General features: G+C 36.1%; 1 protein-coding gene across 15 annotated transcripts in view; it reads right to left on the bottom strand.

The window, feature by feature from the left end:
• Nucleotides 1-15449, bottom strand: part of FRYL (FRY like transcription coactivator) — a 245331-nt gene that overhangs the window by 115565 nt on the left and 114317 nt on the right. For all 15 annotated transcript variants that reach the window (XM_070614997.1, XM_070615000.1, XM_070614999.1 and 12 more), the window contains 3 exons: nt 9210-9263; nt 6075-6214; nt 5022-5118 (listed from right to left, as the gene is read on the bottom strand). In XM_070614997.1, the coding sequence (XP_070471098.1) occupies nt 5022-5118; nt 6075-6214; nt 9210-9263 (291 nt within the window). The remainder of the gene's footprint in view (nt 1-5021; nt 5119-6074; nt 6215-9209; nt 9264-15449) is intronic.

Genomic DNA, 15449 nt, shown 5'->3' with positions numbered 1-15449 from the left:
AAAGACCATGGATTTTGGATTAGTCTAATCAAATCAAAGCCTCTTTTCTTTTTACTAGTTATGTAACCTTGAGGAAGTTTCCACTTGCTCACCTGTAAAATGTAGAGAATAGAAGTCTAAGATTACCAGCCCTGAGAGAGTGCAAAATTGAGTGTATTACAATTGGAGACTGATTCCTGTTCTCTCACTTTTTCTATCTTTTTCTAAAAGGCACCAGACCAAAATTCTTACTTCCCGAGAATGTAGGGCAGATAAAGGGACTAGAACATAGGATGCAGATACTGATGGGAAGCCCTCGTAGGGAAAAACGGCAGGACACCAGAGCCCGTTAGAGAAGCAGGGAGGAAGATGGATCCTCCTAGCCTGACCTTCCCCGCACTGGGCCACGAGACAGGCCCCACCAGAATCACTGCTGTTGCCCTGTACGTCCCAGTCCCCATGTGGCTATCCCATTGAGAGCTAAAACAGAGCAGACATCTACCACTAGGTGATGCCAAACTTTAGCTAGGAATAGGCCATATTTAGATCAAGCAGCCGGACTCCCAGAACTTATTCCAGAACTCACAGAGCTAATCACGCAGGCTGGCCCCAGACGTCTCAACAACCTGGCAGTCATGCAACACTCCAATTTACATGATTTAATTTTTTGTACCCCACTTACTGTCCTGTGTTGTGGTTTTACCACACTGATTTCCCCACAGGGATGTTTGGTGTACTCTAGACCAGAGATATAAAAATCAAGGTGACTTAAACCTATAATTTCTCCTAGTCTTTGTTTGCTCCAGTTATGCCTGAAGTCTAACAAGGACAAGAGGGACACTACTTAGCCATGCTGTGTGCTTTTCACCACTACCCTAGTCCTGCCACTATCAATACTTTCTACACGTCTACGTGCCAGGTACTGGTTAGGCATTTCTATATACATTATTTATAAACACTTACAACAGCCTTACAAGGTAGATATTTGTCCCCTAACTTACAGATGAGGGAACTAAAGTTCGGTAGTGCATACTTCTCTAGAATATACTGTGTGCCCAGTTTCTGATATATGAAAATGCACTCAATAGATGAAACAAATGAGGAAAGAAAACTTTCAGTTTTATATTATAGCTGGAAAAGAGATGGGGAAACAGAAGTGAAAGAAGAAATATATTTTTACTTTTTGGAAGAAGAAGAGCACAATCTCTAAAAATTTTATTTAAAGAATAAACATCAGAACGCACACACATCCTTGAACTCTCTCTTTCTCCCCTTGTTTTCAATAGCAAAAAAAATTCCCAAACCAAATCTCAAAAAAAAAGGGCCCGGGGGGCGGGGGGGGGGGGGGGGGGAAGAATCCCATTGCAGTATATAGGGAAGAAGTTCTACTTTCATGGGATGATATTCCCATCTTTTGTATCAAGAATTTTTCACAGCTTGTCATTCGTGTGATTTTAGAAGCAGCTCTAATTTTACCTGAACATTCAAGAAGGATATACTTAGTAGACTCTAAAGAATACTCAGGGGTGATTCCAAGGCTAGTCCCACCACCACTTCCAAAATTTAAAGTTTTTATCACAACATGAAAGTGAAAAACAACCAAATCAGGTTAAGATAGGGAAACTGTGGAGTCAGTGAGGCTCGCTCGTTACCTAAAGGACCAGGCCTCAACGCAAAGGGGAGGGAATAAATTCATGCCTCAGCAAAATCACAAATAACTCTACAAGCTCCAGGGCTGCCCATCAACATCTAAAGTGCTAATGTTAAATCTAAAAATATGAAGGATCCACTCCACCTTGTGATACTTTAGAACAGCACGGATAAAACCAAGCCAAGAGCTCGAAATGGCTCACAAGCCTGTTTCCCAATGTTCTTGTTTGTTTTGATGAATAAATGTTTCACTAAAACTCCATATAAAAAGAAAATTGCTTCAAAGTTTCTAAATGCTATATTGCTGTTTAAATAGACTTTTATCATGGATTTGCAAGCCTTTGGTACCAACACACTAAAATCTGTAGTGGCCATGACCCCAAAATTACTATTCTGATTTTCTAGAAAAAATTAAATTAGTCCTCTATCACCCTGAATTAAGTTTGTTCCCATGGCAAATCACACTGTTTAATTTCATCATATTCTACTAATTCAATTATTTCTCTAACTTGTTATGATTAAAACTTTAATTTCATAAAATCCTGGCCATTTCACCTAATTTTGTATTACTGATTTTACCAATAAGAATAATTTTATTTTTATTATTAAAGGGAGAAAACTTGGAGTAAAAAAGTGAAGTCACTTTATAATCTTCAGCAAATCACTACAACCAAGAAAATTTCTTTATCTGCAAAATGAAAGTAACAGACAACATTTATTGGGCACTTTTCATGTCTCAGGCATTATTGTTTTAATTCTCATGATTCTCCAAAAATGGTACTATTACCATCCCTCTTTTACAGAGGAGGAATGAGTTAGTGGGTAATAACTTGCCCAAGTCACACAGAAAGTAAATGATACAGCTAGGATGGAAACACTTGTCATGCATATCTCCCAGGCTATTATAATGACAGCTGCTACAAAGGACTTAGAGTCTTTATGTATTACAAAGAGTTCTAAACATGTGTGATTATTACTAAAGTTATGACAAATTATTCAAGAAACAAAAAATTTACAAAACACAAGGTCAAAGACTGATCCACAAAGAATATTTACTCCTCCTTAAGACTGAACTATCCATGTATAATACTTCCAATGCTCCCAGGACTGTCCACCTCATCAAAATAAAACTGAATCACATTTTAATATGTGTATATTATCTGGGACAAAACTAAAAGTCCTATTAAATTCAAGATATATTACATTGATTACTCTCTGGATCTATTAAACCCTATATCACCTTGACATGGAAGAAAATTGGGTTAGTTTGTCATGATATTTCAGAAAGTTCTATTGATTTTTACTTCATTTTCTGTGGTTTTACAGGTTTTGAAGAAGCTAAAAAGACTTGCCTTTTACTAGGAAAGAGAAACCCATATAACATTTTAAATGAATAAAAGTAGATCTATGTTCTTGGTGATATATTTTATTCTTTGATGGGTACATTTGAATGAAAGTCTGAGGATAACGGTAAAAGGGAGAAAAGGTAAGTGGAAAGGAAACTGTAGGTTGGAACAACATGGCGACAGAACCAAAGGCAAAGATGAGCTATTAGAGCCACTGTATTTCTCTTTTTCACACTTTGAGTCCATGTGAACCACGGGTCTGAAAGGATTCTGTGCAGTGGACTTGAAAAATGAGCCCACTGAAAGAATGTTCTTGAGTTTATAGATGCTGATGTTTTTTTATACCAGAAGAGCTATCTGGATTATAGTTTAAAAGAAGGAGGATAAAGATCAAGAAGATGGGGAGGGAAAAAAGACAGGGAAGGAGGGAGGGGAAGACGAGAAAGAAAAACCTTCACAGGGTTGTCTATGCATTGAAGTTCTAAAGCCAGTGCAATTAGGGGCAACTTTTAGACAAGAAGAGAGACTGATTGCTAGGCAGAAGAACGTCACGGGAAACAAAGGAGAAAAGGCACAAAGGAGCCGGATCAGGGAGGGCCCTGGATGTCAGGGTAGGGAGTTTGCAACTTCTCCTGCTGGAAGAAGAAACCCTGTACTATTTATTTAACTAAGCAAAGAAGTGCAAACGCTGGTGACCTAACCACTTCAATGACCTACAGTTAGTACTTAACTGACCTACATTTAGCATACAAGAGATGCTAGAGATCAACCAGGATGAGCCCTAGTCAAAGTCCATTCATGGTCTATGGCGTTTCTGCTCCTCAGCTCCTCCAAGCCCTCGTTACTTCGGATTTAGGGTCTTAGGATCCCAGCTAGCCTGAGAGATCACAGAGCAAATCTGGCTTGTTAGCACAACTCCCAGAGGAAATTTCCTTCTCACATCCACTAAAAAACCTTAAAGAAAGGTACAAATTAAAGTGATTTTACCTTTCATTAACTCATTTATTTATTTTTACATATTTAAAATTATTTTTATTTTCAGATTTCAATGTCTTTTTGCATATATTGTAAAAACAAATGCAAAGTAAAAATGATCACATAATTCAAATGTTTTTATATTGGCTAGCTCAAAAAATAGACTATCAATTAACTTTTATATCTTACATTTTCTCTTTATTGTCATATTATATATTCTATTTCATTTTATATAACAGAAACAAAATCCACTGTCCAAACAAGTCATACGCAAGATGTGATTTTTTTTTCTTTTAGGTTTCCTAACTTTTTTCAAAACATTACAATGTGCATAGTTGGAAATATATAGATTATCTTTGAATTATATATAACGTTTTAAAGACTACAAACTATAAAAAAAATACTATCAAAATCAGTACAGGTATTTATATGTATATTCGTACTGATTTCGAACAGTAAAAATATACATGGTAGATTATATTATGTACTTATATCTTTACTGTCTATGCCATTCAGATGTTAGCTTCTTGAGTGTAGTGCCTAGAGCAATGCCAGCGAACAGTAGGCATTCTAATACTCACTGAATGAATAAACATAAATAATTTATTACCCTGAGATATTTTCACTTGTCTGAGAACCATTTGCACTTGACAGTTCAGCTTTACCCATGTCAGATCACCTCCATTCCTCAACTGTAACTGCTCAACCATTCCACGTTGGAATGTAGGCTTGAGGGCTTTGGAAGACAAATTCTTAGAAAGTGGATTGAAGGAGGTGAATGACAGGCAGACTGTATTTGCAGCCAACAGACCTTATTTAACACAATTTCTATTCAGCCCAATTTTGCTAACAAGATTTCACATCTTAGATGGCATACAAAGTAAAAAGAATGGCAGTGATAGGTACAGCATACGAAAGCCCCAGGCAACTGAACGAAGTGTAATTGAATTACAGGAATTTAGTTGATGTGGACCAGAATTTTAGAGGTGACATCTTAAATAAGGTAACTAAAACACAAAGGCATAAGCAAAGAATAAGAAATTTAGACTTTGTGGAAATAAAAGAGCTTACCTGCTTTAGAACTTCAACTAAAACTAAACAGAAAATGAAATCTACTGCTAAGTCTCTCCTTTCAAGAAGATAATCTCTTTCACGTTGCTGTTCATCCCTGAAACAAGAACAAATTGGGATGGCATCAAGACTCAAGTTGTAAAGTGACTATTGGTTAGTAGCTCACGTTATGTCCTGAATTCCTAATAAATACGGTGTTCCACAGCAATTGTTAGTACAAGTTTTTTTCATAACCCAACGCATGTATTACATGTTCTCACATTCTCTCTCTTTTTGTACATTAGGTATTTATATACACATTTCACTATTATATCTATCAGAAACTAAACCTAATCTAAAAGAATTAGTAAGAGGAAGAAAAATATTTCAAATTTCATTTAGAAAACCTAACATTGCTCCATATTCGATTAGTACTTTTTTTTTTATTAAGAACTGAAATAAAAGTAATAATTTTCTGAGGAAAATACAATGCCAGGTAACTTTCTCACAAATCTAAGTTGAAAAATCATGAGTTGCATCTACTAAAGTTCAATTCCAAACCACGGACCATCACTTTGAACACAAAGAGATGTTTTATGAAAAGTCAAGATCTCCCAGAGACATTTGAAGGAGGTGAAGACAATTCTAGGATTTGGGCACCAAGAAGAGTCCCTAGTATTATAATGCAGGGTTTGGGCCATCTTCTTGTATCACAACAATTGCCTCCCTTCACAAACCACGTGAATGGGACCTTCTTTGAATATTTTCTTAACAACTATTAAAGCTATTAAAACTATCAAAATTGAAAATTTACTCACTGAACTGCTGAAAGGGCACTCCTGTCTTTGCATGACTAGTACTGCAGAGCTGCACCTAGCTTAGCTGGTACTTTCCTTTGACTTACAATTTAAGTAAGGACTACCCTTTCCTCTTACTGCCACCTTCATACCAAAAGTAATCAATGTTTTTGCTTAGAAACCAAAAAATAACAATCTTCAGTTGATAACACTATCATAGCCCCTTCATTGGAAATGTTTTGATTCCAGGTAGAACAGTGGAAAATAAGCCACTTACCCCTTAGACTTTGTGCTAGATCGAGGCCTATACTCATAAGATTCATCTTCAGTTCCATTCTGGCGTCTGTACCAGTCAAACAAGGTGCGAAGTAAGGAAGGGAGACAGTGCTCTGCTACTGAGCTCATAGAGCTTATCAACTGAAAAGACAAGACATTACCCGAAAATAAAATACAACATTGAAGTACCACACTCCTAACTCTATTAGTAATCATCTAGAAATGATTAACATTTGTAGAATAAACATAGTAATTCAAATGCAGTAAGCGTGTTTTAAAATAAAAATAAGGGCTAAGGGTTTAGCCAAGCAATAAAGTGGGCTAAGAAGTTTAACCCACTATCAAACTTTACTAAACCCATTCAGTGGCTGTCAACCTTTCTGCTGCCACCACATGCCATTCACGTGTAAAAACACGCCATCGGTAACATCCCTGATTATACAAATGGATATCTCTGGGAGAACTGTCATGTATAACATGAAAAAACCATATCTACTTCCTGCCCCAGCCAGTTCCTCTGTGCTCATGTGAATTAAAAGGTTCTAAAATGTTGCCACTAGAATGGATGAGGAGATGTAGAAACAAAGATGACTACACTATGATAGAACTCTGGGAAAAGCTCCAATTTACTCTGTACTGCTGCTACGACACAGAACAGAGAATTATAATTAATTTGTGATACCCGCAAATAAACATAGCAGAAATGTATTGTAAACGAGCTTTTAAAGCTTAGAATATAAAAATGGACACATAAAGATAAATGTAGTGGGATGAACAGTTGCTACTCAATTTGAGGCATCACTGAAACTATTCGAATTTTAGGTGAATATCAGATTTAATCCATGAATGAACCCAACTTGCCTGCAGTTGTGGTAAGAGGTACACCAGCTACCTTTAGTAATCCCTAAGGTCACTCTTCATCTTGAGGATCGCAAGAAAAGAATTCTCTCTTCATAAGAATTTCTGTATCTGATTCAACCCATTGCTCATAAAATTAATATTCTTTTTTTTTTTTTTTTTTTTGAGGAAGACTGGCCCTGAGATAACATCTGTGCCCATCTTGCTCTATTTTATATATGGGACGCCTGTCACAGCATGGCTTGATAAGCAGTGCTTAGGTCCGTGCCCAGGATCCAAACCAGTGAACCCTGGGCCGCTGAAGTAGAGCATGTGAACTTAACCACTACACAACCAGGCTGGCCCCTAAGATTAACATTCTAAAATCAGCATACAGTCAAACATGCTTCATTTTTTTTTCTTAACTAAAAAACTATGGGTTGCAGGAATACTCAAGGCCTTTCAGTTCCATGACTATAGGAAGAGGGAGATAAAGAAGATAAACTGATACCAATAGGAATCAAACATGTAATTTTCCTAATGTTTTAAATTCTTTATATAACTTCAAAATGTACTTCATCCAGGAAAATAAAAAAGAATGAGTTTATCTGATTGTGTAGGCTGTTCTCTTTTTCATTGTCTCTGCTTTTCTTTAATCATGCTTTTATTTATAAATTACCATAATTTCAAAGGTAAATAGTTTGTAATACAGGGAATTAAAATAAAAACAAGATCCTATGGGGCCAGCCTGGTGGCATGGTGGTTAAGTTTGTGTGCTCCGCTTCGGTGGCCTGGGGTTCACGAGTTCACCTCCTAGAACATACGCACCGCTTGTCAAGCCATGCTGTGGTGGCACCCCACATACAAAGTAGAGGAAGATTGGCATGGATGTTAGCTCAGGGACAATCTTCCTCACCAAAAAGAAAACAAGAAGAAGAAAAAAAAAGATTCTAATTTTATTTAACTGTTTTATTAAGAATGAATAGCGTCATTCAAAAGAAATCGCTTTTAATATCTAAAGAAAAATAAAACACCACCTGCCACTATAAATATATATTAAAACAATTTATAACATGCATAGCTTTTTACTGTGGAAAAAAAAATCAAGCTATGAGGCATCATCATTTATAATTTTATTAATCATTTACATAAGAAAACAATTGGAAATTTGCCTTAAAATGTTGTTTAATAGGATTTCAAATTCTGAATGTACATTCATTCATCATTAGTGAAGTAGATTAGACATGTGAATAATCTAAATACCTTTAAAATAATATATTAATAGATAAATAAGTAATAATTAGTAATAATTGATACCTTTTGTAGTGGAATTAAGATTTGAATATTAAGATTATAATTAACATTAAGATTATAATTAACATTAAGATTATAATTAAGATTATATAAGGTTATCTTCATATTACTGTTAACAGAGGACTAGCCTTCCTATTCATGGTTTCTTCGTAGACCAGTGGCTATTTACTAAGTGTAGGCATCAGAATCGCTTAGGGAGCTATGGGAAAACACAGGTGGCAGGGCACTGCTCTGGGTGATTCTGATTCAGCAGAACTGGACTGGGAGCCAGAAACACAGTATTCTGGTAAGTCTCCACCAAGTAATTCTAACCAGTCAGCTTGATCTAGTCAATTAAACTCATATGAACATTAACTTCTATTTCCTAGATACATAATAATGAGAAAAGTACTAGATGGCAGAGAAAACTAATCTGGGTTATTGGTTTTTTGCCAACAACACATAATAATTCTTGAGCAAACATAATTATGATAAAATAACACTTGATCAAACGTTCAATCTCAGCCAAGAGGAAAGAATTAACACTAGAGGAATACTACATCAATTTTTAGATACTGGCATTCTATATAAAGGTTCTAATATCACAATCGGAAAAAATAAATGTTAAAAGGTAAAATACTATTATGTAAAAACTGGTACACAAGGAAAGATTGAGGGCTATAATTGGAAACATTCTGAGAAAATTTCAAATGGCACAGAAGAGAGATTAACAATGAAAAGTAAAACATTTTAAAATGCTAAATGAACAGAAATCAATAAAGTTCACAGCTCATCCTATGAACTATAAAGTTCACAGTTCATGCGAACTTTTTCACATGTTTTGTTAAAAAACAAACTACCAATTCTAGACTGATTCTAGTGTATAAAGATATGTAGGATCACTAAACAAAATAAAGACATTTCTTAATATTGGATATATTCAGACTAGACTGTTACAATGAACATTTTCCTTTCAGGAAAAAATATTCCCCCCAAATTGGCATACCTGGTCAAACTGAAGATCTTCACCCCTCTGAAGAGATCTAGATAATGGCTTCTCCTACAATTAAAAAAAAGTATATATACAAAATATTAGAAATCTTATATATGATACGCAGTTTAGATTTGTGAATTGGTTTTGTTTTTGTTTTCATTTGTAATTAGATTGTTTTAAAGAAAGGTAGGCCTCCCGCTTGCCCAGGGTCACAAAACTAGGATTCAAGCCTGAGTGTGGCTCCAGAGCCAGAGCTCTCTCCAGGATACCCTCCAAAAAGAGTGGCCATAAGTCCTATAACTGGGGCGGGGGGGGGGGGGGGGGGTGGGGATGAGAAAGTAACTACAGGAGGAGACAGAAAAGAGGTAGCGGGGTGACTCTTAGGTTTCCAGTTTGCACACATGGATGATGGATGGTGGTACTGCTCTCTGAAAGGGGGAATACAACGGGAAGACAAAGTTTAAACGGAAGGACATATTCTGGTGACATTGAGTTTAAAGTCCCTATAAGCCATACTAGAGAAGATGTTGACTAATAGGGGCTTGAAGAATACAGAAGAGCAGACTAGCCTGGAGAGAGAAATTTGGAAGCCATCACTATATAGAAAGTAACCAAGTTCATGAAACAAAGTCAACTACCTAGGAAGACATAGGTAAGACGAGGTCCTAGATTTAAATTTTGAGAAATTCTAACAGTTAATGTTTATGTACTCAGCCTCACAAAGATTATCAACATTCCCTAAATTCTATAAATTTAACATGACCTCCTGGTAAAAACAGAAATTTTTTAATCCAATAAGCTGATTAAATGTTCATATGGAGAAATAAATGATTCTTGATTATGCCAAGTCACTATATCAGTAAAGAAAATACAGAAATAGACACAAATACAGATGGGAAAATAACAAGGGCAGAAATTCAAATATTGTAGCAAAGATGGAAAACTTAATATATAGCATTGGGATAATTAGATTGTCTGCAGGAAATATTAAGTGACATCATTACCTCAATGAATCCTAAGTGTTTTTTAAAATTTTAAAACAAAATCATCAAAATCCTAGAAAAAAAATCCTAGAAGAAAGGTGGTAGGTTTTTCTTGAGTTCATAATAGTTTACATCATTGGGAAATTTCAGTTGTACATTATTTCTTGTCTGTCACCACATAGGTGCTCCCCTTCACCCCCTGTGCCCACCCCCTACTCTCCTTCCCCTGGTAACCACTGAAATGTTTTCTTTGTCCATGTGCTTGTTTATATTCCACATATGAGTGAATTCATCTGGTGTTTGCCTTTCTCAGTTTGGCTTATTTCGCTTAGCATAATTCTCACCAGGTCCATCCATGTTGTTGCAAATGGGATGATTTTGTCTTTTTTTATGGCTGAGTAGTATTCCATTGTATATATATACCACATCATCTTTATCCAATCATCGGTCAATGGGCATTTAGGTTGCTTCCATGTCTTGGCTATTGTGAATAGTGCTGCAATGAACATAGGGGTACATATGTTACTATGGATTGTTGATTTCAAGTTGTTTGGGTAGATACCCAGTAATGGGATAGCTGGGTCCTATGGTAGTTCTATTTTTAGTTTTTTGAAGAATCTCCATACTGTTTCCCATAGTGGCTGCACCAGTTTGCATTCCCACCAGTAGTGTATGAGGGTTCCCTTCTCTCCACACCCTCTCCAACATTTATTTTTAGTCTTAGAGATTATAGCCATTTTAACAGACATAAGGTGGTATCTTAGTGTAGTTTTGATTTGCATTTCCCTGATGATTAGCATGATCATCTTTTCATGTGTTTATTGGCCATCTGTATATCTTCTTTGGAAAAATGTTCACATCCTCTGCCCATTTTTTGATTAGATTGTTTCTTATTTTGTTGTTCAGTTGTGTGAGTTCCTTATATATTATGGACATTAACCCCTTATCAGACACATGATTTGCAAAAATTTTCTCCCCGTTGGTGGGCTGTCTTTTGGTTTTGATCCTAGTTTCTTTCGCCTTGCAGAAGCTCTTTAGTCTCTTTTTCTTTTGGTTCCCTTGTCTGAGAAAACATGGTATTCGAAAAGATCCTTTTATGTTTGATGTCAAAGAGTGTACTACCTATGTTATCTTCCAGGAGTTTTACAGTTTCAGGACTTATCCTAAGGTCTTTGATCCATTTTGAGTTTATTTTTGTGTAGGGTGTGAGATAATGGTCTACTTTCATTCTTTTGCACGTGGCTGTCCAGTTTTCCCAACACCACTTATTGAAGAAACTGTCTTTTCTCCATTGCACGTTCTTGGCACCTTTGTTGAAGATTAGCTGTCTGTATATGTGCGGTTATATTTCTGGTCTTTCAGTTCTCTTCCATTGATCTGTGTGCCTGTTTTTGTCCCAGTACCAGCTGTTTTGATCACTATGGCTTTGTAGTACATTTTGAAGTCAGGGATTGTGATGCCTCCGGCTTTGTTCTTCTTTCTCAGTATTGCTTTAGCAATTCGGGGTCTTTGGTTGCCCCATATGAATTTTAGGATTTTTTGCTCTATTTCTGTGAAGAATGTCCTTAGGATTGTGATTGGGATTGTACTAAATCTGTACATTGCTCTGGAAGGTATGGACATTTTAACTACGTTTATTCTTCCAATCCATGTACCTGGAATCTCTTTCCACCTCTTTATGTCCTTATCTATTTCTTTCAATAATGTCTTATAGTTTTCATTGTATAAGTCCTTCACCTCCTTTGTTAAATTTATTCCTAGGTACTTTATTCTTTTTGTTGCAATTGTAAATGGAATTGTATTCTTGAGTTCTCTTTCTGTAAGTTCATTATTAGAGAAGAGAAATGCAACTGATTTTTGTAAGTTGATTTTGTACCCTGCAACTTTATTGTAGTTGTTAATTATTTCTAATAGTTTTCCTATGGAGTCTTTAGGGTTTTCTATATATAAGATCATGTGATCTGCAAACAGCAAGAGTTTCACTTCTTCACTCCCTATTTGGATTCCTTTTATTCCTTTCTCTTGCCTTATTGCTCTGGCCAAAACCTCCAGTACTATGCTGAATAAGAGTGGTGATAGTAGGCATCCTTGTCTTGTTCTTGTTCTCAGGGGGATGGCGTTCAGTTTTTCCCCATTGAGTATGATGTTGGCTGTGGGTTTGTGTATATGGCCTTCATTAAGTTGAGGTAATTTCCTTCTATCCCCATTTTGTTAAGAGTTCTTATCATAAATGGCTGTTGGATCTTGTCAAATGTTTTCTCTGTATCTAATGAGATGTTCATGTGGGTTTTATTCCTCATTTTGTTAATGTGGTGCATCACACTGATTAATTTGCAGATGTTGAACCATCCCTGTGTCCCTGGAATACATCCCACTTGATCATGATGTATGATCTTTTTGATGTATTGCTGTAGGTAGTCTTTTTTTTTAACAATCTCAGACTTTTCTAAATATGATACAAAATGCAGAAACAAACAAAAATAGTAAATTCAACCACATATAAATAAAAAAGTATATGCATAGTAAAAAAAAAAAGAATGAAGGTCAAATGACAAAATAGGAAAAATAGTTGTAATAGATATTATAAACAAAGGTCTAATTTCCTTAACATACAAAGAGTTCCTATAGATCATTAAGGGAAAAATTCAATAACCCAACAGAAAAAAATGTACAAAGAATCAACAGATAGTTCACAAAAAGGAAATGCTTATAGCTCCTAAATATCTGTTCATATACTTAACCTCACTCAGAAGAGAAATGCAATTTAAAAACACAAAGAAGTACTCCCTATCTATCAGATTTGCAAAGTTCAAAAAGTCTGCCAGCATGATGTTTTGGTGAGGTTACTTTCAAATGGTGAGAGTCCTCTCAAATAATGCCAATGAGAAAGTAAATAGATAACAACATCCTTCGAATACCATTTGGCAATATTTGTCAAAATTTTAAAACGTCCACATCCTTTGACCCAGCAAAAGTTCCACTCATAAGTATCTATCTTACACACATAATCACATCTGTAAAATGATTTTCATAAAATATTCACTACAGCTTCATCTGCAACAGCAAAGATTAGAAATAACTAAAGTCTACCTATATTATGATACATCCATAGAATAGAAAGAATACCGTGACGACTTTTAAACGAATCACATAGCTCTCTATATATTAACATGGAATAATCTCCTAGGTATAATGAGAGCGTGCTATACACACACACTCACATTTGCTATTAAATACATAGACTATCTCGTTAAAAAAAAGAGAGAAAGAAAGAAATGTGTTTGCAAGTGGGGAGAGAAATTGGACAATTAGGAAAAGGGGTTAGGAGTGGAAGGTTGTTCCTGTACAGATTTTTGTACCATTTGAACTTCCATGATACAACACAAGCCAAGGGAAAAGAATACTTCACAAAGAAAGAAACAGTGTATTGACAGTAAAATACAATACTTTCATGAGGTGACCTTTCAGTATGGTTGCTTCCTATTAATTTAAATGGTATCAAGAGAAGCTTCTGATTTAGTGTTGCATCTTGCTTCAGCACACAGCATTACTGGAATGCTTTTTTTTTTTAACTTTCCATCTGTTCTGTTAATTTGTTTACCTAAAAAACACATGAGTTCCTACTATGGGCAAGCAATATCTGTGACCTAAAGATGGTGCGGTGGGACTCACTGTGGAAAGCTTAGACTCTTTACCCTTCAACCACTGGGTCTGCAGGGCATAATGGATACTATGGCCTCTCCACCCTCTCTCATCTGCACATGAAATCATTCTTGCTTGTAAGAAGACATGCCCATGAAAGGGTCATTCTAGATCACTGTCTCAAGTTAGAATAGAAAGATCACCCTTGCTACATACAGAGGCCTCTATCAAAGGAGTGAAGGAATGGGTTATGATACTTTGTTGCCCTAGGTTGAGAGGAAGAGGGATTAAAGAAAACCCTGGACAGATAAAAGTTTTGATGGACACTGGACATTATGATGGTTAATTTTATGTGTTAACTTGACTGAGCCCAAATATTTGGTCAACATCATTCTGGATGTGTCTGTGAGGGTCTTTTTGGATGAGATTAACATTTGAATTGCTAGACTGAGTAAAGCACATTGCCCTCCCTAAAGTGAGTGGCCCTCATCTGATTAGCTGAAGGCCTGAAAAGAACAAAAAAGGCTCGCTATCTCTGGAGTAAGAAAGAACTCCCCTTGCCTGTCTGCAGTGAGCCGGGACATCAGTCCAGACCTGCCTTTCTTCCTATCTCAAACTGATGCATCGGCTCTTCCCGGGTCTGCTGGCTTTCAGACTGGAACCGACACCATCAGCTCCCCTGGGTCTCCAGCTCGCCCACTGCAGATCTCGGGACTTCCTAGCCTCTATGATCATGTGAGCCAATTCCTAAATTCTTTTTATATATACATACACACACTCCTTATCAGTTCTGCTTCTCTGGAGAATGCTGACTAATATAAACATCATTTCAGATTTAATTTCCTCTTTGATCCAAGGAAAGAATATGTCCCAGGGAAAAGAAATGTGTCCACATTTACAAAAGGTGGATAGAAGGACATTCACTGTAAACAGTAAAAACTGAAAGCAACATCAATGCACAACAGTGGATAATCTGAGTTAAAAAATCATGGTATATCAATAAATTAGAATATTGCAAAGCCAGTAAAATGACAGGAAGAACTAAATTTATAGATTAGGCAAACATCTTCAATGTATTAACTAAATTAATAATAGATATAATACTCTTATAAAAGGATAGAATGTATATATGGTGGTATACACATATAAGTAAATTTAAAGCTCTAGAAATATATATATATATACACCATACACTAATAATAAGAACCAGGAATATAGATTGTTTCGTGGTTGTACTATTACTAGCTTATTTTTATTTTCTGAGTTTTCTACAAAGAACATAGATTACTTCTTCACATTCTTAAACTTGAGGGTTGCTGTTGGGTTTCCAGTGCTTGGTGGTATCTAGCAAATCCATTTAATGATAGAACTAAGACAGTAAAATCAAGAGAATTATGGTTACAGAACAGAAGTGGGTTTTTTTTAATGCTTTTTTTGGTGAGGATGATTGGTCCCGAACTAACATCTGTTGCCAATCTTCCTCTTTTTTTTTCTCCCTCCCCAAAGCCCCAGTACATAGTTGTATGCCTTAGTTGTAAGTCATTCTAGTTCTTCTATGTGGGACGCTGCCAACAGCCTGGCTTGATGAGTGGTGCGTAGGTCTGTGCCCATGATCCGAACCTGCGAA

This window comes from Equus przewalskii, chromosome 3 (assembly GCF_037783145.1).
Source record: "Equus przewalskii isolate Varuska chromosome 3, EquPr2, whole genome shotgun sequence".
Taxonomy (NCBI): Eukaryota; Metazoa; Chordata; class Mammalia; order Perissodactyla; family Equidae; genus Equus; species Equus przewalskii.
This window is presented reverse-complemented; position numbering and strand designations above follow the sequence as displayed.